This window comes from Numida meleagris, chromosome 2 (genome assembly GCF_002078875.1).
Source record: "Numida meleagris isolate 19003 breed g44 Domestic line chromosome 2, NumMel1.0, whole genome shotgun sequence".
NCBI lineage: Eukaryota > Metazoa > Chordata > Aves > Galliformes > Numididae > Numida > Numida meleagris.
The window spans coordinates 96,524,662-96,548,344 of record NC_034410.1 but is presented as its reverse complement, the minus strand read 5'-3'; the positions used below and the strand labels follow the sequence as shown (position 1 = coordinate 96,548,344).

The 23,683-nt window shown below is 38.0% G+C and overlaps 1 protein-coding gene across 1 annotated transcript in view; it reads right to left on the bottom strand.

Annotated features, from left to right (window-relative positions):
- Positions 1 to 23,683, bottom strand: part of PIEZO2 (piezo type mechanosensitive ion channel component 2) — a 296,323-nt gene that overhangs the window by 17,421 nt on the left and 255,219 nt on the right. The window contains exons 33-42 of the mRNA XM_021388274.1: positions 21,395 to 21,506; positions 20,396 to 20,461; positions 16,984 to 17,150; positions 12,801 to 12,976; positions 4,031 to 4,423; positions 2,636 to 2,894; positions 1,947 to 2,129; positions 1,503 to 1,755; positions 661 to 793; positions 56 to 203 (exon numbers count right to left, since the gene is read on the bottom strand). Of these exons, the coding sequence (XP_021243949.1) occupies positions 56 to 203; positions 661 to 793; positions 1,503 to 1,755; positions 1,947 to 2,129; positions 2,636 to 2,894; positions 4,031 to 4,423; positions 12,801 to 12,976; positions 16,984 to 17,150; positions 20,396 to 20,461; positions 21,395 to 21,506 (1,890 nt within the window). The remainder of the gene's footprint in view (positions 1 to 55; positions 204 to 660; positions 794 to 1,502; positions 1,756 to 1,946; positions 2,130 to 2,635; positions 2,895 to 4,030; positions 4,424 to 12,800; positions 12,977 to 16,983; positions 17,151 to 20,395; positions 20,462 to 21,394; positions 21,507 to 23,683) is intronic.

The window sequence follows — 23,683 nt, the reverse complement described above, 5'->3', positions numbered from 1 at the left end:
CAATTATGGCAAGGCTCCCAACCAAGGATTTACATAGATGCCCTCTGTGACGTACCCCGAAAGCCCAAAATCCAAAGACAATGATGATAAAGTCCACTGTATCTGCGAGGAACATCAGCACATACACGTCAGTCACTGCACTGTAGTCTGGATGAATAAGATTGTAGAAAAATTGTCTGATGGGCACGTACACCTGGAGAGTCCTAAAACAACAATGACCACAATGCAATTCAAGAACACTGTAGCTTGTATTGAATAAACGAGTGGCTGGAGGTGATACGAGTAATGCTTGTACAAATAAAGTTCACTGACAGCCTTCACAAATCTTCACAGACACCAGTCTCATGCTGCTAAAGCATCATATTAGCATTTGTTCAGTAGAAATATGCATAGTCACCCAAGTCAGTTCACATATTTAACCTTTCATCAGAGAGAGATGAACACCCTTACGGTGCTGTTTGAACCTCTGCTCATTTGTCTGAAGTTCAGTTGGTGTGACTTAAGAGTGAAAACGTCCCAATAGAATGAATAATATATATCTATACATTCATCCATTTGAATTAGCAGAAGAAGTAACCTACATTTAAAACATTTTACTCCATTAATCAGCTGTTTGGAACCTCCCCCCAGGCCCACCCAACAACTCCTCACATTGCTCACTTTTTAATTGTAAAGGCCTTGGCTTTGATCATTTGTTCTCGAAACTTTTCCATAAGAAGTTCTTTCCTAGATTTTTGCTTGATGCTTAGCACACTGCTTCCTTTCTGACTGCTGTTTCTTGTACTGGTACTTCCTGATAAAAAGAGGGAGGGAAAGAGAAGAGAAAGAAGCTAATTCAAAATCAAAGTTTAAATGAAAGAATTAGAAAGTAATAGACATAGAGAATTCTACCCCATATCTAAGTTCCACATTTGAAAGATGCTTTGAAATAAATCCTTATGGTAATTTATTTCTGATATTTTAAAACCTTGAAAACATTCAGGACAGGTTCTAGATGAAGAGTGATATAGGCAGAAACTCGACTGGTCTGACTTGGTCATCTCAATCAGAACTATACATTCAGGCTACTGTAAGCCCTTCTTTTTCATAAGATAGGAAAGGTAAGTCACTTCAACATCCTTGATCATTTTTTTTTTCACTTCAAGTACCACTGAATGTAAATATGAAAAATACATGTGCTTTGAATTCCCTCTAGCTGGGGATTATGCTAAACCAGAAACTCTGGATCTGGGCCACAGTGGACATTCCTTTCCCAGCTTTTGGATAATGTCATTCTAAAAACATAGTGAATCACAAAGTACAGATCTTCATTTGAACTTTAAGAAGGTTTGGAGCGTGTTCAAACACAAAGATATTTTGCTTCATATCCAATTTCCCCACTGAGGAGCAACAGCATTCAGTAGTTTCTGCGTTCTCCACAGGAAGAGGCACAAGGTTTCAGCAGTATGATCTTATGGGAAATGAACATTTGCTCTTCAAGTCCCCGAAATGCCACAATTTACCTCTCTTAGATCTGTGTGAGGAGAAGCTGGATCTGTGAGAAAGCTGTGATGCACTGCTGGAGCTCTTCCTCCTGATTGCTGTCTGTTGCTCGGGGAAGTGGACATGGATGGACTCCACTGATGCTGCAAGATTGACGGACTTCAGAGACCCAGAAGAGTCTCTCCTGCCTCCTGGCAGAGAAAGCTCATCATCAGTATCTCCTTTATTACTTGAGTTGTCCCCTTTATCATCTTCATCCCACAATCCATGGCACTAGTGGAAAAAGGAAAGGTGAACATTTCAAATTTGTACTTACTGTATTTATTTGTATTTCTGTCACAGTGTTTATTGCAGGCATTTATCACAGTGTTTGCTAGGGAGACAACAAATTAATGGTGTTGAAATATAACTCGAATGACTAAAAACTTAAATACAAAATAAAAAATCACATGAACTCAGCTTACCTTTAAAATGGATCTGTGGAAAAATAAAGCAAGGAGCTGAACAAGATCATAGTGTACGTAGCCCTCTTTCTTCTCAATGCCAATGATATTGGGTGGATGATAAGGTTTATCTTTTGTGTAATCCACATATTTATTCCAAGGAAAGAAGCCAAACTGGAAAAAGTACTTGATGACAATGGCTACCTGTTCAGAAACACAACACACTTCGGGTGTTTTCTAAGCATGGCAGCATCATAATATTAAGAGAGAAATATGACTACTTTGTCAACTTTGTGAGATGATTAGCAAACATTCATTAACAAAGAGGAACAACAGTTTATGTTTCTTGAGTCATAAGGCCATCAATGACTAAATTCAGCATTTACCAACAGATGGTGCACTGAGGTACCTGAGATGCCACAGGTAGTGTATACTGTCTCTTGATTATCAGCTATACAGCAGCTATTTGTAAATGGCCTGGTTTTGTGATAACTACTTTACATGCCAGAAAGGATGTTGCCCACAGCAGTGAAGAAAAACACAAACAAGACCTTCTCATGCCATAGATATTGCTAAGGATTTAACAAACATTTAAATTAATACGAAAGGCCACTGGACCTTACAGAGTAGAAACAGAACAGAGAACATGCAAAGCTCACAGCTTGAGTTTTCTGTGTTTGACATATAGGGTTGCAAAAACAGCAGCATACCTCAGTGTAGACAATGGCAGTCATCCAGAAACGTTTGCTTGGTCGAGGGACAGACAGCATGGCCCAAAGGAAGATAAGGATGGGCAGCACCAGTGTTATCATGGAGGCAGAGATCATGTGGTTAAGGATGATCACAAAATAGCACACCATTTCTGATCGGGCCACCAGAGTATTGTACAGGGCATAAATAAGAAGCAAGACTCGAGGCTGACCAACATAGAATTTCTCTGATTCCTCTAGCTCATCATCATGAAACATCCTGTGAGGAGCAGAGAAATGCAAATGAAATTCACAACAGCTGATTTTTAAATTGATACCATTTTCCCTTTTGAAAAGCTACAGCATTCTGCTGGTGAACTTAATGGAGGAAAAAAAAAGGATGGGATTTAGAATTATAATTGAATTGTCTGAATCTAAGCTTGCAGAACTTCAACCAGAATAATTGGAAGTGCTGTTCTGTTGCTTTTTAATTAATCTGCTCAAATAAACATAAAAGATAGAAATAAATCATTGCATAAATTTCACATATGTCAGTTCTTTTTGCTTTTCTTAAGGAGTGCCCTGGTCTAAGAGGAGATTTAGCTGGAAATCCAAAATAACCACTGACAGTCAGAAGAAAGGATTCTACATCTACAAAATCAGATCTATGCCTCTCTTTCTATGTGCTGTCAGGTTGAAAAGTGATTTAAGATTTTGTCCTTGACTTCATAGAATCATGGAATTGTTTGGGTTGGAAGGGGCAAGTAAGACCTGTCCGTAAAGACAGGTCATTGTGTCCAACTCCAACTTCAAGGAAGTTGTCCCTTGGTTGAGTCAGGCCAGAAAGCAGAGGAAGAGCAGTTAGACTACCTGAGACCACTGGCACTACTCAATATGTTGCCTGAGGGGCAAAATCCTTATGCCTTAGGAAAGCACTCAGCAAAGTGTTCTCTCTACAGAGTCCACAGATCCTACTGACTTAAACATATACTCTGTCAAAGGTCAGAGTTTCCTTAATAGTAATCCAAAATAATTAAAAGAGAAACATTTTCCCAGATAGCCCTGGAAGAAGCTTATTTGAAATCACAGCTGTCTGCAGAAGAGAAGCCCTGTCCTGTTCACAAGGAATGTTTAGAAAAGCTCTTGACCCCATAACTTTTAGCGTACAGAAATCTGATGCTAATTGGAACAATTAGCTATGGTATCCGGGGAGAAAGCACAGATTTTTTCCAACATGGATTTGAATCATTTTAGAAATCTGTAATTAGAACAACTGCACAGGAAATGAGCCTCTTCCTTTGAATCAAACTCAGCACAAGGTCTGTATCAAAAATATTGGCTTGTATCGAGAGGAAAAAAAAAAGCGAAAACTTCATAGACTGGGACCTAAAATTTCACCCACTCAAAGGTCCTTACTTGTTCAGAAGCAGCTCACTAGCCGTTAGCTCGTGCGTCAATGGAGGGAGAATTGCATCATTAAGTCTGTCTGTCCGACTGTCATCTGGGCTCACCATCATGAGACTCTTTCCAGCTGAGTCATCTGGGGAGCCAAAAGGAAGGTGTTCAAAGCTGACAGCTTTGCTATAGGAAGGCGGCGCTTCTGCATTGCTGTCCACTGTGGAGTACAATGGCACATCGGTATCAGGAGTATACGCAGCTCCTTCTGAACCCAGGCTATAATCTTCCACCTCTTCCTCATCCTGCCTTGAAGCAGAATGGGCTCCTTCCTCTTCATGCTCTCCTTCTACCTCCTCAATGGTTTCTGTAGTCCCCTGACGAGAATAGAGCATGGTGACCTGTGTAGGCTCACTGTTGGGGCAGGATGAAGAGAGAGAGTTGAGGCTTATGAGGTTCTTCACCAAGCAACATTTGTTAATTGTACCTTTACGTAGACAGCTGAGCAACGCCACTGCACTTCAAGGCCCTCAAAGTTCACATCATTCAACAGAAAACAATATGATCTCTTCTTACACAGATGGACCCTCTGGGTCCATTTGCCTCTGAACGGCATGCCAATGAACCCACTCTGCTTCCCTCTCTTTCCACACCAGGAAAGGAGAAATTAATTGTTATCATTAAGAGAAACGACACCAGCTTTCTGAAAGCAGCTCAAACACTTTCTGATCAGAATCAGAACTTGCTATTATATTTATTTAAGCATGCTCTGCGGTGAACGATAGACAGCTGTCATTTTCTTTCTAAACACGGTGTTTTTAACAAGCCTATAGTCTCTGTATACACCTGGAAAACCAACTGAAAACTCACATCATGTCTGATTCTAAGAACAAGTAAATTGCAAACATGGAGAAATACAATCCAGAGTACAAAACTGTTCCAGTGGAAGGTTATCTTTCTTACCTTCAGATTGCCCTATGTTCTTTGTTACAGTCTTCATTTTTTACCTTACCTGCCTGCTTTTCTTCCATATGCGGCTATTTTCTTTTTCAGCTTTTCAAGTCCATAATCACTTTCTCTCCTAACGCTCTCTGCTTAGCAACACAGCTGATGCAAATTCATGCAGCTTGATGACTCCAGATGGGAATCTGGACACTATCATTTTTTACAAATTTTTTTGGCCTTGTTTTTACTCTTTCCTCACAAGTACTTTGTCATCTTTCCCATAGAACATGTCTCTTTCTCTTTCTTTTCAGTCTTTATTCCAGCCCGTCTCCAAAGATTAGACAAGAGGCATCAACACAGTGTCTTTTGTTAGCTGGATGTTCTTGTATCTCAATAGAAGCAAATCCAAACTTTATATAGCTCTGAGGAAATGAACAAGGCCATGATTTCACATAAATTAACATCTTTTTTAAAAAAAACCTGCACTGGCTAAGCCAGTTGGCACTACCACCTCCTGCCAAAATCCCAAATAAAGTGCCATCTCTTTCTTTTACATTTCTTCCAAACTTATTGTGGATATGTGAGACAACTTTTAATAAGCATTTCTAACAGTATTATTGGGATGTATGTTTTGAGGTTCCTGTTAGCACCTAATCTGATTAAAAATGCAAAAAACCATAAAAACTCATCACTTCAAAACTGATCAACACTGAAAATTTATAAAACACTTAAAATTCTGAAAAAGAATGATCTAATATGCCTTAAATTTCATATTTATATTACTGGTTCATACACTGTTTTTATTTCACACTGTCATATAAATCCGTGAGTTTGACCTGCTAAGAAGTGAGTGAGTGGCTCTGAACTGTTCTCTTCCACTGTATATTAATAATGTCCACTATCTTTTCATTGCTATTTTCCTTTTATTAATTCCAACACCTCACAGACTGTAAATCAATGGTAGAGAAATCAAAACATTTAAAATCTTTCCAGTGTGGGAGAAAACTAGGAACTGAAAGAACAGTGCCAACACTTGCCTATCTTAGTTTCTAAAATTAGACATTCTAGCCCATATTTAGGATAACCGATTAGCTGAGAAACTTCACTTCCAGCTTCCAGTTTCAATAAGAACAGCCATCAACTCAGTACCTCTGAAAATCAGACACTTCTTTAACTGAATAAATACAGACTTAAAGGCCTGTTTTTGGATAGCCATTTTAATGTAATGGAATGGCTTTTAAAAATACATGAATAAAGAATGAAAATGAAAAACACAGAATAAGAAGTGAAAAAACAAAGGAGTCCTAGATTATGACTCTGAGTTTTTACCTCAAAATCATGCTACAACACAGAAAGCAGTTAAGCTTCCGTTAACCATGCAAACCACTCTGTACACCACATATCTGCAAATGCAAATTTATATACACTGCAGTAAGTATAATGGTATGGGTAAAGGAGTGAACAAAGCATGCATGAGTTAAGCACCTTGACACTATACTGCCACTGTCAGCTGATGAGGAGGACATATCCATGCTCTGCATTTTACGAAGCCTAGGTCGAGCGCGCTCACTTGTTTTAGGAACAGTGTCTGGTCCATCTAAATCATCAAGGGTTGACTGCCTTGAGAACAGCATGGTTGCTTCAGTGTAGCAGCTAGCAGCGCAAACAGTTATAAAGATAGTGTTAAATACAAATGATATTACTATACACAGTTCGGTAAATGAATGTGCTCGCCATGCAGCAAAACACAGACACAGAGACAAAAAGTTTAGAGAGAAGATAAGGATTTGTATAGTCATCACATAAATGGTCATATTCATATAGGGGCTATAGAAGGCTAACACCCATGAATTTACTGTTAAAAGACACGTGAAACTCACACGACATACTACGTGCCTTCTGGGTGCTCCAACTTACATATAAACATCCTACCAGAGATTTCTTTTCTCTGTTTCTCCCCTAGAGTTTCCAAACTCCCCCCAAGTGTTTTGGGAAGTGACCTCCTCTGCAAATATTCTCTTTTATTAATGATATGCTATGCTGAACTTTTTTACACAGGTACAAGCCAATTTCCTAAAAGAGCTCTTAAAACGTAATAAGCTTATATTCCACAAATAGAAAAATAGCTGTCAGATATTGGCTAATCCTCTTTCCGAACCGAAGAGCCAAACCGGATATGTTACTTAGCCAGCAGATGCATGCCAAATATAACCTGCTCTGCATGGGATGGCTTTCATTTTGATATTTAGTAGTAAGCCATGATGATTCTTTCCAGAAGATCTCATTTATTTCAAACATGGCTTAAAAACTATTTTAAAATCAGAAAGACGTATATCTTGAAAGGATATGATAAACCCTTATCTCCTTTCATTTATCAAATACAATGGGACACCAGAGACATACACCATACATTGAGCATTTATGTGTTACTAGAGGAAAGAAGAACTGGATGAGTTATGAGGAAGAAAGTACATGTTTAAATACAAGCATATAATATAGCAATAGAAAAGAAGCATACACATTAATGACATATGGTAGGTAAAATAATTATTTCTCCTGTAAAAACCTTTGAAATACACAGATGTCTATGATGTAAGTCGAGGGACCTGGTGTTTTAACACATGCAGTCACCTGCATAAATGTCAGAAATAATGAGAGAAGAAAGGATCCCAAAGCGCAGCATTTACATAATACTTTTCATCTTTCTTTTCGTTCCATCTGTGCACCTGAGCATCAGCAGCTGGGGATTTGCTTCCCTGGCAAGCACTGAATGTGTCCAGAGCACAAAGTATGGGGAGAGAGGTCACAAGGGAAGTACAATGGCATTTTTTTTTGTAACTTCTGTCTTGCTAGCTTGAAATGAAGAGAAAACTGCTGGCAAAAAGTGACTGTTTGCCATTGTTGCAAGGAGAGGGAAAAGGCTGAGTATGTGCAGCAAAGAAGCACTTATTCTTAACCCTACATACCCTAATGGTCTTTGACAGAGTGGACAGAGGCAAAAGAATATTTTACTCCTAGACTGGACATAAAATACCACCAAGACACCAAAAGTACTGCAAATCCTATTATTAAAGTCAAGACTAATGGCAGAGGCACACCTGTCCTGTCATTTCATTTGGTCAAGAGCCTTTACAAACCACTTCATTATGTGTTGAGTACACAAAGGCACGCAAGCGTACTCCAGATGAAACCTGGAGGGCTGTCTGCATGGCACAGGGTTTTGATGGGGCAGTTTATACAGGAATGGGAGATCCATACTGGAAGCCTGATTAAGAAGAATGAAAGCCACTGGGAACTTTCCACTACATATGCACATACGTGTTGCCAACAGGTTGTACTATCAATGAGGTTTCAGTGTTAGAGTACAGGAAGATGGCAGAAGGTAGATAATCTACTTTTATAGACTGCCTTTATGCCTGTGTGCCACAATATTATCCACATGTCATTTTACTTTTCAGAGGTTGAGATTATTATTTTAAAAAGCAACACCTCTTCCTAAGGTGTTGAAGTATTTTAAAAGCAAGCATAGTCCAACTGGAACTTTCCAAGCACCTGAAGCAGAGCAGCTATTGAAATCAAAGTGGCTTGTACCCATTCATATATTTCCAATGGAACATATTTCATCTGTCCTTTGTAACAAGTGAGATCTGACCTGGGTCCCAGAAAAGCAAAAGTAAAAACATTTATAAACTAATATATAAAAAAAAAATAATAGCCCTGATTTAGTACTTTCAAAAATTTGGCTCAGGTAGCTGTTTTAGATGAAAGATAAAATAATCAGATGAAATATCTACTGAGCAGCTGCTATAGAACCTTGAGTGTCTGGAGGTGTGTCTGAGATGACACTCGTAACACAATATGCATGCTCTCTATGAACATCCTTAGGAACACGCTTCTGAACATGGACGAATGAGAACTCCAGAAAAAAGAAGAGATTTACATTTGGGAGAGCTGACGATGATTCAGTGACTGACTGACACATAAATTTAATCCAAACATATCTTAGGATCATAGAATCACCAAGGTTGGAAAAGGCCTCCAGGATCATCCAGTCCAACTGTTCACCTATCACCAATAGCTCCCACTAAACCATGTCTCTCAATACAACATCTAAACACTTCTTGAACACCTCCATGGTCAGTGACTCCATCACCACCCTGAGCAGTCTGTTCCAGTGCCTGACCACTCTTTCGGAGAAGTTTTTCCTAACATCCAAACTGAATCTCCCCTGATGCAACTTGAGGCCATTCCCACTAGTCCTAGTGCTAGCTACATGGTAGAAGAGGCTGACCCCCACCTTGCCACAATCTCCCTTCAGGTAGCTGTAGGAAGTGATCTTCCTGAGTGACTTTTCAAATTCATGAAAATCCTTAGGTTCTTGAAATCATTTAACAAATAGGTATTTAAAATTGAAGGTTCACTAAAAGACCTGACAGAGCTCAAGCATTTTATATAAAGTTTATTAGGTATCCATTTCAAATGGGGATATATATATATATCAGAGATGTTTTTATTCTGTGTCAATGGGAAATTTACTTTATGACTTCCCTTCTGTTAAACAAATTTACCCTTTCTAGAGAGTTTAGTAGTTAAGAGATACTTAGAACTTTTTCTTTCTTATTCCATATGGTAGTTACTGACTGGCATTACCTTTATGAGCTAGTATGCTTCCTACACCTGCCAGCAAAGGACCCAAACATCTCTTTTCACACATGTTTCTAAGTCAGGTCTAGATCCAGACCCAAATTGAGACTCTCCAGTCATCATTTCCCCTGCCTCCCAAGGCAAATCTTACTTCTCCAGTACCCTCTCCTCCATGCCCTGCTTTCTCATGAGTTGAGGGAAGCACAGACAAAAAGCCACATCAGTACAAGAGGGACAAGGGGTCCCACCTTTAGGCTCCTTTAAGGGCCTACGCACATCTAGAGCTGACAAATGCAGAAGTTTATTTGTGAAGGAATAGAAATGAATACAAACTGAGCCAACTATAAAACTCCAGATGTCCTGAAATCTGACCTTGGCTCTGCCTCTACCTTCTATTTCATAACTGTAGGTCATGAAATCTACAAGCTATTTAACCTAAGAAGCAGTTCATCAGTCAAGGCTCTACCAAGCTAGTTCTCAGTCTCTTCTGGTGGTGCTCATCAAAGCTTGTTAAGAAATAACATCAGTAGCTTCTTCTCCTGTCCCATATGAACATTGCACTTTGTCTTTAAGACACATGAGAATATTTATACACAAAGAGAAATCAAACAATCCCATTATGAATACTTCAGAAAATCTCCAGCTACTATACAGTAAAAGGACTGTAGATAAATTGCTAAATGCCCCCTCGTTTAAGAGAAAATCCCACAAAGGATACTCTGCAAAAGTCCTTTTAGAGATATAGATAGTATAAGAACAGCATCTCTCAATAAGACTTAGAAGGATCTGGAACTTCACAAGAAATTTACAGCTGCTCCTGAAACTGATCAGATGAATTGTTCTCTCTGTGAATTATCTGTTGGAAACCCACTGTTCAGACCACTGAATGCATACCTACAGTAATTCCAGTCATAAAGAACATGTATTATTATAATAGAATAGCTTCTCTGCTTCTGAAGTTGTTATATTTCCAAACTTGCCCACCTTACTCATAAATCTAGTATCTACAGCAGAATCTTGTGTAGAGCAACCAATGGATAACCAGAATAGTGGTTAGAAACCCTCTACCTCTTCCTAAAGGTTTTCCATTGCAATCCTAGATCAATGATCACAGGGATGCTTTAGTGGAAACAATTACTTTGAAATGTAAAACATCCTCTTCTATTGTTTGGGCAATTAAAAAAGATCATTCACTTGATAAACTCCTATGAAGTTTAAAACACTTCACATTTCTAAACAAGCTCATCAACTCTCTTGTAATTCCAGGAAGGAACATGCAAGGGTGCCTTAATAAACAGATGGCACTATCATTTAATCAACAGACCAATTTTTTTGCTTCCTCTAGTTACTAGTCATTAATATTATAGCAGATGTGTACAATTTGCAAATACTGACAGTGCAAGAATATAACCAGAACGAGAATTCAAGATAAATCAGTCACAACACTTCTTTTGCTATTCCCATGTTAACAGTTTCTGTGACAGCTCCTGGGAAAATAGAAATGACAGTAACAAGTTTGCAACATTCGTGAACTTGTTTTAAATGAAACATTTTATATTTGATATAACTTTTCCTATTGCATAGCAGCTCCACAGAATCACTGAATTCTCCGAGTTTGAAATTTGGAAGCATGCTCAAAGCAAGGTGACAAGTGATCATTCTGAAAAAAAAAAGTAATTGGATCTCAACACTGGATACCATTTCACTGAATTTACACATAAAAATCGCAAGATTTGCCTTTCTTGATTACAATTTATTTTGGAGTTGGCTTTGCTTCTTGTTAAATTTCTTGCTAGCATTGCCATAGAGTAATGCTAGCTTCTTCTATCTATAGAAAATGGTGTGACCAAAACCTATTTAATGAAAGCAGGACTGCTATTAGTATTCCTTTCTTAAGTTTGTGGAGTTAAATTCTGCCCTCCAGATATCCAACTGACTCCAAGTGAGCTGGTAATAGAATTTGGCTTTACATTTTTCTCATGTAATTTGAATCCAATAAAACTTTGAGACAAAACACAAAGGTGTTGCTTGGTTGGGTAGCTAGCCACCAAAAAAGATTTGCTAGGATTTGATGTTTTTACTGGAGTGAACCTCTCAAAGGCCAGTGCGTACCATGGGGAGCAATTTGTGAATATTTTGTTGAAGCACAGTACTCACAGGCACTCTCTTACACTTGCTTTTCAATAACATCAGAAAGGAATGCAAGCCCTCATTATTTTTAGTCTGCTAACATGTACCCATATGTCATTAGTGAAAGCTAAGCATACATAACTGTACACAGAAGCTACTGAGTTTGTAGGGTATATCAAAGAAATTGTGACACTGCTACTCTTCAGAGAAGGACAGGACAGAGCAGAATGCAATGGGTTATGAAATGGCTTCATTTCAAAAGCCTTCCTTTCTACCCCTCAAGATGCTGTTGCACAATTTCTGTGGTCTCTTAAGAGTCAAGAACACCAGGGACACAGTGGGAACAGGCTACCTCTGTAAGGGAAGGAAATGAACATGTGTGCCTCTGTGTGCATGGAGCAGCAGGAGCACTCAGTAGTTTGGGAAAGGGACTAGATAGTATCCATCTTCAGAAAAGAATGAGAAAGGTGGCTTTCATAAACAAGTATGTTTGTTTGATGCACAAACTGTGTTGCTCTGCTGGACTGTAGTCATAATAGTCAGGAAATTAGGCTCCTCAGATGGCCTGTGGGTGTGAGAACAGGATTTTGTTCCCTCAAACCTCAAATCTCTTTCAATCCAAAGCCTTTTTTTCTTTTTTACCTTCTGTGTAACAGAAAATATTCTATTTCTCAAAGGCAAAATATTCATAACGAATGACAGTTCCCAAACTCCAGGTCTGAATTCCTAATACAATGTTCCATAATCATACTCAGCAGTCTCTTATTTTCCATTATTTTTTACAAGATCAGAAGACCTGTCAGTGACTCCTAATTTTATGGGATTGGAGAGTATGAACATCAAAGAAAGCAATGGTACAGTGGAAAAGGAGTTAAGTCATCTGCTTACAATTGAGTGCACCCGTGTAAATGAACACAGAACACACAGAAGAAATTTCATTATTAAAATGGTGTGGATCAATCAAAAGGAGTGTTCAACATTGATTGAAAAGTTTACGATACTAAAACATTATCTAAAATTACATCTACTGCACAATCCCTCAATTTCTGAAAAAACAGAATTAGTTGAATACCTGGAGATACTGTCACGAGAAGCTGCTGAATCTAAACTATCCATTCTTTCAGATGTTTGCAAACCAGAAACTTGCCCAGGATTTTTATCAATTGAGTCCAGTCCTGACTCCTTAGAAAGTTTCATCATATGGTTCTGGTAATACATATGGATGCTCTCCCGGGTAGGAACGTTTCCCTGTGAAAGAGAGAAGAGGTAGAAGTACATGGCAGGGGGAGGTATATTCATCAAAGAACTGGTTTATTCTGTCATTTGAGAAGGCATAGACTATGCAAATATCTTCCTACTAAATAAATTTACATATCTTTTCAGAGGGTAAGTCAGATTGTGACTTAAGCTTACTGAGGCAAAACGTATTGGGTTTTGAAGCAAACCTGGAGCAATGAAAGTGGGTCCAGGCTATCTACAATCCACAAAGCTTTGTGAGGTCAGATCATTCAGTGTGAAAATGAGGTACGGGCTGAAACCGATACATAAGGCTTCGGTAAATTTGAGACAGATCATTTAAACAGCTTCACTAAATCCAAGAACAATCATAGATCTTATTAGCAGTCAGTAGCAATTTTTTAAAACAGAATTAAATGAAACAGGTCCTGTGTAAATTGATCCAGACCTCCATTCGTGTCCCAAAATAAGAATTTGCTCATGAAGTATGGATACTGGGAAAATCACATGAATGATCACTGCTATTTACTCCTTCTATGTGATTTCAAGATCATGAAAGGATGGGCTTTATTAACTGTCAACCCATGGCTGGGGAAATAATCAAGTCCTTCTGGCTACGGTATTGCCATAATGTCAGAATGCTAAGACTTGCAATAAGAATAAAACTGACAATTTTATAGCTTTTTTTTTTCTGATGGAAACACATCGAACTCAATCCACTAGTAGTTGCGTTGATTTCAGAAGATACACTGAAATAAAAGATTGTTACTCCTGAATGGTCATTGTCTTGACTTATAATGAAGCCTTATGCAAGGACTTTTTGCAATTAAAATAATAAAACTATTCTAAAATAAAAACCATATTTCCTTTAATATTAGTTGCTAGTACTTCAACATTGGACCTTGACACAGTCCCATATTGCAAATTTTCATATTCTGAAGTTTCATCAGAAAAAAATTAAAAATAAAACCTGAACCTCAGTTTTTTAATAAGGTTTATTTGTGTACACACTCTGTTGCTTCTGCAGTAATAAATGATTGTGTCATTATGACAACCTGGCTTTGAAGTTACGGCACCCACAACCTACTATCTTTATTGCAGGTCTGTGATAAAGGACAAGAGCTAGGACAGCTAAAGTGCTCCACAACTGATGACGCGAGGATTCAATTTCAACTTTGTAGAGTTAAATGTAAAACTTCAGGAAATTAGACCAAAAGAAGATGCTGAGGAATAACTTCCTAACATAAAAAATAATCTAATAAAAAAATATTTCCAATTATACCACAAGAATCATCAACCATAAAACCAGGTTATCAACAGGTGATCAAGGCATAAAGAGGTGTAACTCTTCAGGGAGTTATGGCAACTGGACAAAAAAATAACTGATTTTTTTGCATTTCACTTTACTGCAGAAAAAGTCAGTCTTTCCCAATAGAATCACTTGAAAATCATGGAATGGCTGGAGTGATTACTTTATGAAACAAGAGACTGAGAACAAAACACTGACTGGATTGTGCTCACCAAAATGCTCTGCAGGAAACAATGGCTGAAATGGTCTAGGTGCCAGAGACAGAGAAATTGACACTGATCTGAGGATTGGTGGCTTCAGGAGTGATCCCAAGTGACCCTTATTAGAAATTAAGCAGCCATGAAATAAAGGTGACTATATCACTTGTACTTATCCATCAGTAAATGCTAGAGAAAACAAAATTTTTTTTCTTTATAAAGGGGGGTCATCAACTGGTCCTCCAAGGAGTTTTAGTGTCTGTGTAAGGAGAAAAATAGCAAGGTGATAAATTTGCAGAGGAAAAAAGGAAGTTTTTAGGATGTTCAGCTGTAAAGTTGACTGAAGGATTATCAAAGTACTTGATAAAACTAAGTACCTTGGTAAAAAACAGCAAATGAAAATTTTTGCTAACAAAGGCAAACAAGTGCAATGGGAAAAACAGCCTACATAATGACAGGCTTTATGCCTATTTTTGTCAGTCTCAAAGGTCTTGGCATCTGAGTGTACAGTCCCTTGAAAATCTTAAGTCAATATTAACTAAACATTGAAGCACAACTGTTAGATCTTACTAGCAAAAGAAAATGCATTACACTCCTGTTTAAATTTGTGGCTCACCATTACCTTAAAAGCGTGTACCATTCAGGTCATCCAGTCTTAATAAGGTCATATTAAAACTGGAAATAATACGAAGAACGACAATAAAGATTATGTGAGCCATGGAATATATTTCATGAGGCTAAGAAGAACAGGACTTTGTAACTTAAAAGAGAATGACAGGAGAGGACTCTATGTAGATTTATATAAATAGGAAGAGTAGAGGTAAAGTGAATAAATCTCTGATCTACAGGAGACCTCAAAGTGATGGGGAAGTAAGTTTAAAACTAATAAGATGAAGTCCACACGATATGGAATCACAGTACAGTTTTGTCGCAGGATCTTCTGGAAGCCAACAGTAAAAAGTTGATTAAAAAGCCAAACTCCTAGAATATAGATTCCTTGCTGCTATTAACCATAACGGTCCAGGTATAATCTCTGGCTTGAGACTATTCATTGCTACATACTGGAACAATTGCCAAAGAAGGGTTTACTCTGAATATGACATGTTTGCTTGTTTGTTTGTTTCCTTTTTTCTTTCTCTCTGCCTTGCCTTGCCTTGCCTTGCCTTCCCTTCCCCTCCCTCTCCTTCTTTTTTCTTTTTCTTTTCTATCCTTTTCTCCTTTTCTTTGTCTTTTCTTTCATTTCCTTCCTCTCTCTTTCTTCTCTCTCTCTCTCTTTCTTCTCTCTCTCTCTCTTTCTTTCTTTCTTTCTTTCTTTCTTTCTTTCTTTCTTTCTTTCTTTCTTTCTTTCTTTCTTTCTTTCTTTCTTTCTTTCTTTCTTTCTTTCTNTTTCTTTCTTTCTTTCTTTCTTTCTTTCTTTCTTTCTTTCTTTCTTTCTTTCTTTCTTTCTTTCTTTCTTTCTTCCTTTCTTCCTTTCTTCCTTTCTTCCTTTCTTCCTTTCTTCCTTTCTTCCTTTCTTCCTTTCTTCCTTTCTTCCTTTCTTCCTTTCTTCCTTTCCATAGTAATTATCCACCTAACATTACACATCTTGGGGAAAATAATCATAACTACACATTAACATTGAAGCAGCCCTCTCTTCTTGGCTCTGTGTCTTATGGCCAGACAGTACAGATTGTCTCCTGATCAGGAAAGCCTTCTTCTTGAACTTCCTGGGGTCACGGGCAGCCTGCTTATTGTGCCAGCAGACATTGACTGTGGGTAGGTAGCAAGGGGCTATATTAAGGTCAAAGATACTAATGTGCTTTTGAAGTTTTTGAACTATTCATGTCTGAGATCATCTGCAGCTTCTATGAACTGAAAAGAACTAAAAATGAGTTTCCAGAAATAGTTGGGTAGCTAGTGACGTATGTAAAAATACCTGTGCTTAAAATAAGACCTTTATACCACTGCAGGGTGCCACCTATTTGCATTTTGAAGATCCATATACATTTCTAGCTACACTGTTAGTGTTAATCTTTGATAATAATGGGTTTTACTAATATATCACTAGTCTTTTGGGGGACTGCGTATCCTCACAGTGAATGAAGAAAATTATGCTTGCAGGTTGTCAGTCATTTCCAAGGCAACTTGGTTTACAAAAAGGCTGAAATATAAAGTCTGAGGTAGTTTTTGAGCTGTTTAAAATGCCATGCCTACTCCTCTCTACTTGAATCTATCAAGTCCCCTCAAAACCAAACTTTATCACAGGAGACTTTCAGCCAAATCTTATATCAACCTTTCAAATAATTATTTTTCCAGACATTTGCTTTGCATCCAGGTAATAAATCAAGCCATTTATCATTTAAATATTAATAAAATAGCAAGCAGTAGAAGACTCCAGGTGTATTTTTAAAATGTGCACTTAAGTGATGTTTTTACAATTATTCTCTTTAACACAGTTGACCTGAAAAGACAATCTTTAATTTTTCACTGGGCTGGAAATGGCATTAACAGAAGAAAAAGGCCAAAGGCGTTACCTTCTTAATCTCCCTGGTCAGCATACAACGCTCGATTCTCAGCACGGTAGAGATATCGATGTGTTCTCTTGAGATGGAATTAAGCCAAGCTGTAAAACTGTCTAGTGTTGCCAGGAAAAGGACCCAAGTGAACTTCAAAATATTAAATATCCTCTTGATGATGTTATCTAAGGGGGAGAGAAAGCAAAAGAAAGTTAATGAATGCAAATGTCTTTTGCTGTATTTCTGCTTGGAGTTAGTTTCAATTTTCCTTTATAGTCTAATAATAGTCCAAGTTGCGAGACCTTGTCATAGTAAGGAATCTCTGAAGATGGCTGGAGGCCTTTTGGCTGTCTGGGCCATTTTCCTGCCTGCATGTCTAAGCTTATCATCTGGAATCCCTTTTCCATCCCATAACTTCATGATCCCGCAATCTTTAGTCATATGAGTAGCCCCCGATCTTGGACACCATATGCACAGGTCTGCAAAAGTGAAACCCAAAGATTTGGGCATCTCCTGAGAGCTGTTCAACATCCCCAGTTCCACTGATCTTAATAGCTGTTTTGCCAGCCCTTGACTATTTATTCATGTGCTTTTTCTCCATGCCCGGAACTTGACTTTTGTGATTGAACCATGCTTAGCTCAGTTTGAAAGTCCAACCTGCTTAAATAGTCTTTGACTCTCTCCAACCACCTGAACACACCTCTTCATATTTACTGTTTCTAAAGCTTCTCTGTATTTAAATAGATTGTATCATGGCATCAGCAATCTCAGATCAACTAGTTCAACCAGCAGTAATCATATAAAGCATTTACAAAACATTACTCTTGCACCATTTTGCCAAAAAGTACACTTTCCCATGAGCAGTGCTTCTATGTTTATACCAGCAAGAGTAGTTTTCTTTCGCTCAAGGCACTAAACTCAAGTTAAATTTTCATTTCAGTAATTCCTATAACATTAGTGACTGGACCTACAAAGCAGCAGTTTCAGCTTATTTTTCTCTCATTTCCAAGCATACGCACCACACTCCAGTTTTTACACAGTGTTACACAAATGTTGAAAATGATCTTTCCAATCCACTAAATGTTCCAGAACTACTTGCCACTCCTTGGTTTGAAATCCCAGAGCACTAGGCATATAGGTAGCTTTTAGAGTAACTGGACAAAGAGATAATAGAAAACTGCAAATAATCTGCCATGCAGGAACAAAATGCTCAAAGCAGATATTAAGGAGCTGACAGAAGCACCAAAGCACAATGATTTTAACAATCTCAATTCTTAACTGTACCACAAGATGGCAAGCAAAACACTGTAGAGAGCACAATCACTCCTTACAAAGAATGCCAGGCTAATACTGTAAAAGATTTCCTATGGAGGAACAAGCACCTATCTCTATGTGTTCAGGCTGTGTTGTGTGAACATATGTGTTGACAATACAATAGCAGTACATTCCAGTACCACCTGCTGAAATGGCAGCACATCCTGTTTACATGAGCAATGTCATCTAACCAGCCCAGTATCCCTGAATAGAGGAGTCTTTATGGCCATACCATTATTTTAATAACATTTTGCAGGGTTTTTTGAGGCCTTATCTATATCATTTAGAATTAGGAAGATCTTATGATTTATCTAATTAAATTTTATTCACATGGAGTTTAACATACATATCTTGAAGCTAAGAAAATCTTTTCATCATAAATTAGAAGTGAAGCTGTTTCTGCTTCTAGAAGCATTCACTTTCTTTGAATTCCAGTTGTAATATTACAAATAACTTCAAATAAAATGTAGCACTCATGCACAGAAACATACAACATAAAAATTGCCTTTTTTAACCCACACTCTTCCTCTCTAGTATATAATTTCTGCTACTGACTTCAGGAGGATCACAGCTCTTGGGTTAAAATTATCTTTACAGTTGATCACCACTGGTGTGCCATAGTCTCATAACAGTGCTTGGCCAAGCATTTCCAGTCTAAGCTGAAAGGTTATTTTTCTCTCTGGGATGGAGGTGATTTAATATACATTTTTAATGATGCTGTTCTGGCAGCTTTGCTGTTCTCTGAAACTTTTTAAAAATAATCTTTCAGGGATCGATTGCATCTAGACCTCTTCAAAAAGGGAAACAAATGTTTATTTTTTGCAGAGATTGTTATTTTAACTTAAAGGGTCAAAAGCAGAGATGGTTTCTCTGCCTAAGAGTGTGAGGCAGGATTTGATCCAAGGTTAATAAAGACACTAATGTTTCATAACAATTACTTCCTAATTTTTTCAACTGTCTTCTTTACTACATATTACCTAGGAATGGTTAATGCACATTAAATAGACTACTTCCAAGATAAATTAATTACTAACCTCATTTCCTTTCCCTAACTCCTTTCTAGCACCAACTGTGCTTCCCTTGAGATGCATTCAAGTGATTCAATTTCATGCTTTAACACGGGTGACCAGAAGAAAGTAACAAATAATAAAGCCCTCAAAACACCATCAGAAAACCCCGTAAGAAATGATATTTCATTTTCATCTAACCTTACACGATGTGGCTCACTCAGAGATACAATTCTAACTGGGACTCTGGGAAGCAATTCCAAACAGAGAAAAACACCTTTTGAATCAAAGAGAGCGTCTTTTCTTCTTTTACGGCAGTTGAAAACAAAGAGCCAAGCTTTGACTTATGATCCATTGCACTTCATTGTAAGAAAGCTGTCAATATGGGCAAGATCCTGCAAAGCTGCTGCTATTTCTTCTGCTATGTGGAGCATCCTTAAGTCTGAGAAGGGGTAAGACTGGGAAAATCCCACTGTTTTAGAGGAGCTATTTGTGCCTCGTTAAAGTATTATCTTATCATTGCTAAAATACACAGAAAAACTACAAAGTCAGTGTGCCAATAACAAAATTTCAGATAATCAAAATCAATGGAGATGGCAACACACAACTGAATGCTCAGGGAGGTGGTCAAATCACCATCACTGGAGGTATTCAAGAAATGCTTAGGTTTTGTACTGAGGGACATGGTTTAGTGGAAAATACTGGTGATATGTGGACGGTTGGAGTGGATGATCTTGGAGGTCTTTTCCAACCTTGATGATTCTGATTCTAATGGAATCAGGATTTGAAGCTAAGCTTGGGGATAAGATGTCTGTAATGAAAACGTATTGCAAATGATCATGTTTGAAACAGCAGGTGTATTAATTAAAATGTAGAATGGATAAGTGCAGTAATTTATATTCCAGGAGTAAGATCCTATGCTCAGGACTTGGAAATCTGGCAATAGGAAATCTGAAAGCTGTTAGTTCTTCCAGTACAGATCAGAATGGATTTTGCCAGGATTTACGCTAGCCTGGGATCTCTGCAGTGATGTCTTTGTGATACGCTGCTTACCCCACCACTCACAACCGCACTGTAACAGCAAAGAAAACTTTTTTCTGTCTTCATACCTGGGCCATCAGACTTCTTCTTGACAGGTTCTTCTTCACTGTCTTCGCAGTCTGCATCAGTACTTCCTGCTGAAAGCAGTGAGTGGAACAATGAATGTTACATCTACTGAAGTTCAGGTGTAGACCCCATTCAAGCTAGAAAGTGCTCCTGTTACTAAGTAGAAGTGACTTGTACCTTACCTATCAGTGTGAGAGAAAGCAGATTTCCATTTTTTAATGACTCAGTTAAGGGGACTACCCTATCAGTGAAGGTGCTCACAGATGACCACACCTCTCTTGTAATTTCCAGTATCGTTTTCTTACTATGCTCTCTGCTGAGCAAAAACGTCTGCTACATACTAACCCAGAACTGCAGCTTCATCAACAGCTGTCAAGTTATAAAGCTTTTTGACAGGTGAAGATGACAAATGGAGGAACAGTCCATCTTATTCAGCCTGAATGAGCCCTCCTCTTTCCATCTCTAAAATTCTGAATTATTTTCTTTCCTTGTTTAAAAAGGAGTAAACATTGAAGAGATATGAATCACTTATCAGCTGATCTTTTTCAGAGGCACAAATGATTTTTAAGTGCCAGTAAAAAGCTATCAACACCTGCATGTGTTCCTTTTGATATCTGCTGAATTCATCTGTGAATTTAGGGGTGTCTGTATATTCGGGTTCCTTACTGTGTCTTCCATGGCAATCACATGCATCCCTCTCCTGTCCTTTATCTCACCTAAAGCATACTGTGTAGAGGAAAAGGATGTAGCTTGACCGGCCTTGCCATGGGCTGGGGCAAGGAGAGCCAGCCAGCCAGCCAGCCAAAAGTTCATGCATTTCTCTATGAAGTAATGGCTACAGACCAGTAAAGGTACATTACAGCAGAAGGTTCTTTTCCAGTTCCTAGCTAGAATGGAGAGCTCATTTGTCCTCTCAAAATCAGCTGCCTTTCACTACCATGAACAACAGGCAGTATAACTAACATGTGGTTACACTTCTTAAGACATAGAAGTGTACGTACCATCCCCATATACTTTACGCCTTCGCTTCTCCTCTTTTTGAAAACTTTTCTTTTCTTTGCGCCTCTGTCGTAGTGCAGTTTTAGGATCAGTAATCCAGGCCTGATAAACAAACTGGAAGGAACAAACTCATTTATTTCAAAGTTCTTCATGTTCTAAAAGTAAGCCATAGAATAAGCCATAAGCAGGACTACATATTTTGAGTGAACGCATTCAGACCTGCAGGGGTAAGCAAATATTTTGAATCCCAAATCAAACACCTCTCCTGTGGATCTGCTGAGTTTTCATGTGCTATTTTCACTAGCATAAAACCAAATGTGAAAACATTTGTGGGTGAACCAAGTTTCATTAGAACCCACAAAAATTCATCCTCTGAACTCTGGGAATTAATACCTTGCTGTGCAAGGGCTGTGGGCTCCTTCACCTGAGTCTTTTCATTCCATTTTATATGTCTGCTTTATCATTTTGAAGACATGATGCAGAGTAATGTAAACTTTTAAGAGAAAGAGCTGCAATCGACTAACTAAAGCATGAAAAAATACTGTAGTATTTTAGTCCAGGTACTTGTGTTTGTACATTCTTTATACTGTAGGTGATTTTTTTCCTTTTCACAGTGTAAAATGAGTGGATTTACTATCTCTGCACAGTCCCAAAACCAGCCCTCGGGAATTCCTCAAATTTCATCCTCATTTTGACAATGGCTCCCTTTGGTGCCTCACATGAGTCATTCATGAACGCTTCTGCTACTGTTTTTTCAGTTGAAAAATGAGGACAGTGATACTTACATATATCAAGGGGATCTAACGGGGCCAAATCCTGCTCACAGCACTCACTCAGATCAACAGTTTGTTGACCTGTATGATTACATTAAGCATGGAATTGATCCAAAGTATTTATAAATCCTCTGGCCATGAAAAAAATATATAAAAAGAAGCTACCAAGAACTAACTTGTTGAACAGTTTTGCTCAAGTTGTGAGGGAAGGCCAGAGAAAAAAGCAGTAACACTTATATATATATTTTTTCCATTCAGCATAAAATGTGAATAACAGAAACTGAAATAACTGAACCTTCTTTTCAGCTACTTAGGACAAAAATTGTTCTTTTGTTCCTTTTATGGTTTCCATTTGAAAATGAATATCATCTTTGATTGGCACTGCGTTATCTTCTATTTCTAAACAACACAGACTGTAACAGAGAAAGGACGGGGAGGCCCACAGATACATGCATGAGGGTGAAAATAAAGCACAGCAATCAAACAGCTCTATTAATTCACAAGACAAACATGCACACAATTACAGAAACACACGTGTATCCCAGAGAAGCTGGAGCTGCCCCTTACAGGCACAACAGTAAGTTGCTATTTGGATTATTTGTATCTTTAAAATTAGCATGTACAAATTGCTTTGGAATATTAAAAGCAATTTTTTAAACTGTCAATCTGACTTCTACTGAGTATAAAGAGAAAAATACTTTGTTCTTTTTTTTCCATGTGCACAATAATGAAGAGGAAATTGTTGTGACTGTTGATAAGAAAGTCCTCTTCCAAATCTCTCAAGATCTGTTTATTTATTTTAATAGATCTGACTTATCCCAAACAAGCACCGTGTATGCAAATGCACTGGATCAGAGGCATCAGTTCCTCTTTCCTTTGTAGTAGGTGCTTGCCAATGAAGGTGATCTGAGGGAATGGTAGTTCTTAAGTGAAATAGCAACACATTACTCACTGAAAATTAGAAACTGTCAACATCTACAATTGAACAGCTCGCTGAGAAGCCATACGCTAGCCACAGTCATAGCATGAATAAAGATATTAGAGATAAAAAGCAGATTTGGAAGAGGGTAGGAGATAAGAATGAAGAAAAGGTATTTGTTTAATAAATGTATTATGAATACGTATGTTAAGCAGTTGGCATTTTAAGAGCTGACTGGGTGTATATAGGTATATTTACATTTTTACTACTGATCAAAGCTAGGAGATCATACATGTATTCAAGGAGGATGTGAAAATGTACAGATCTCTTTTATGAAGCCAGAAAAGCAGTGAGACAATAACTTGGTGCAACAATATGTGCGTTTTATAAACATTTTACCAGCTTTCTGAGATCAATTACCAGAGTGTCCGTAAGAAGCATGCAACTGGATGTGACCATCTTATACAACGGTATCAGAAGAAATCAAGAATTTGGGTCTGCATTTTCTCTCCAGGGCTGCATTTAAGGCAAGACAGACTGCTTTTTTTGTCGTTCTATCACTCCAAAAGTAAGAAATGTATTGCACTTAGTAGGAATGA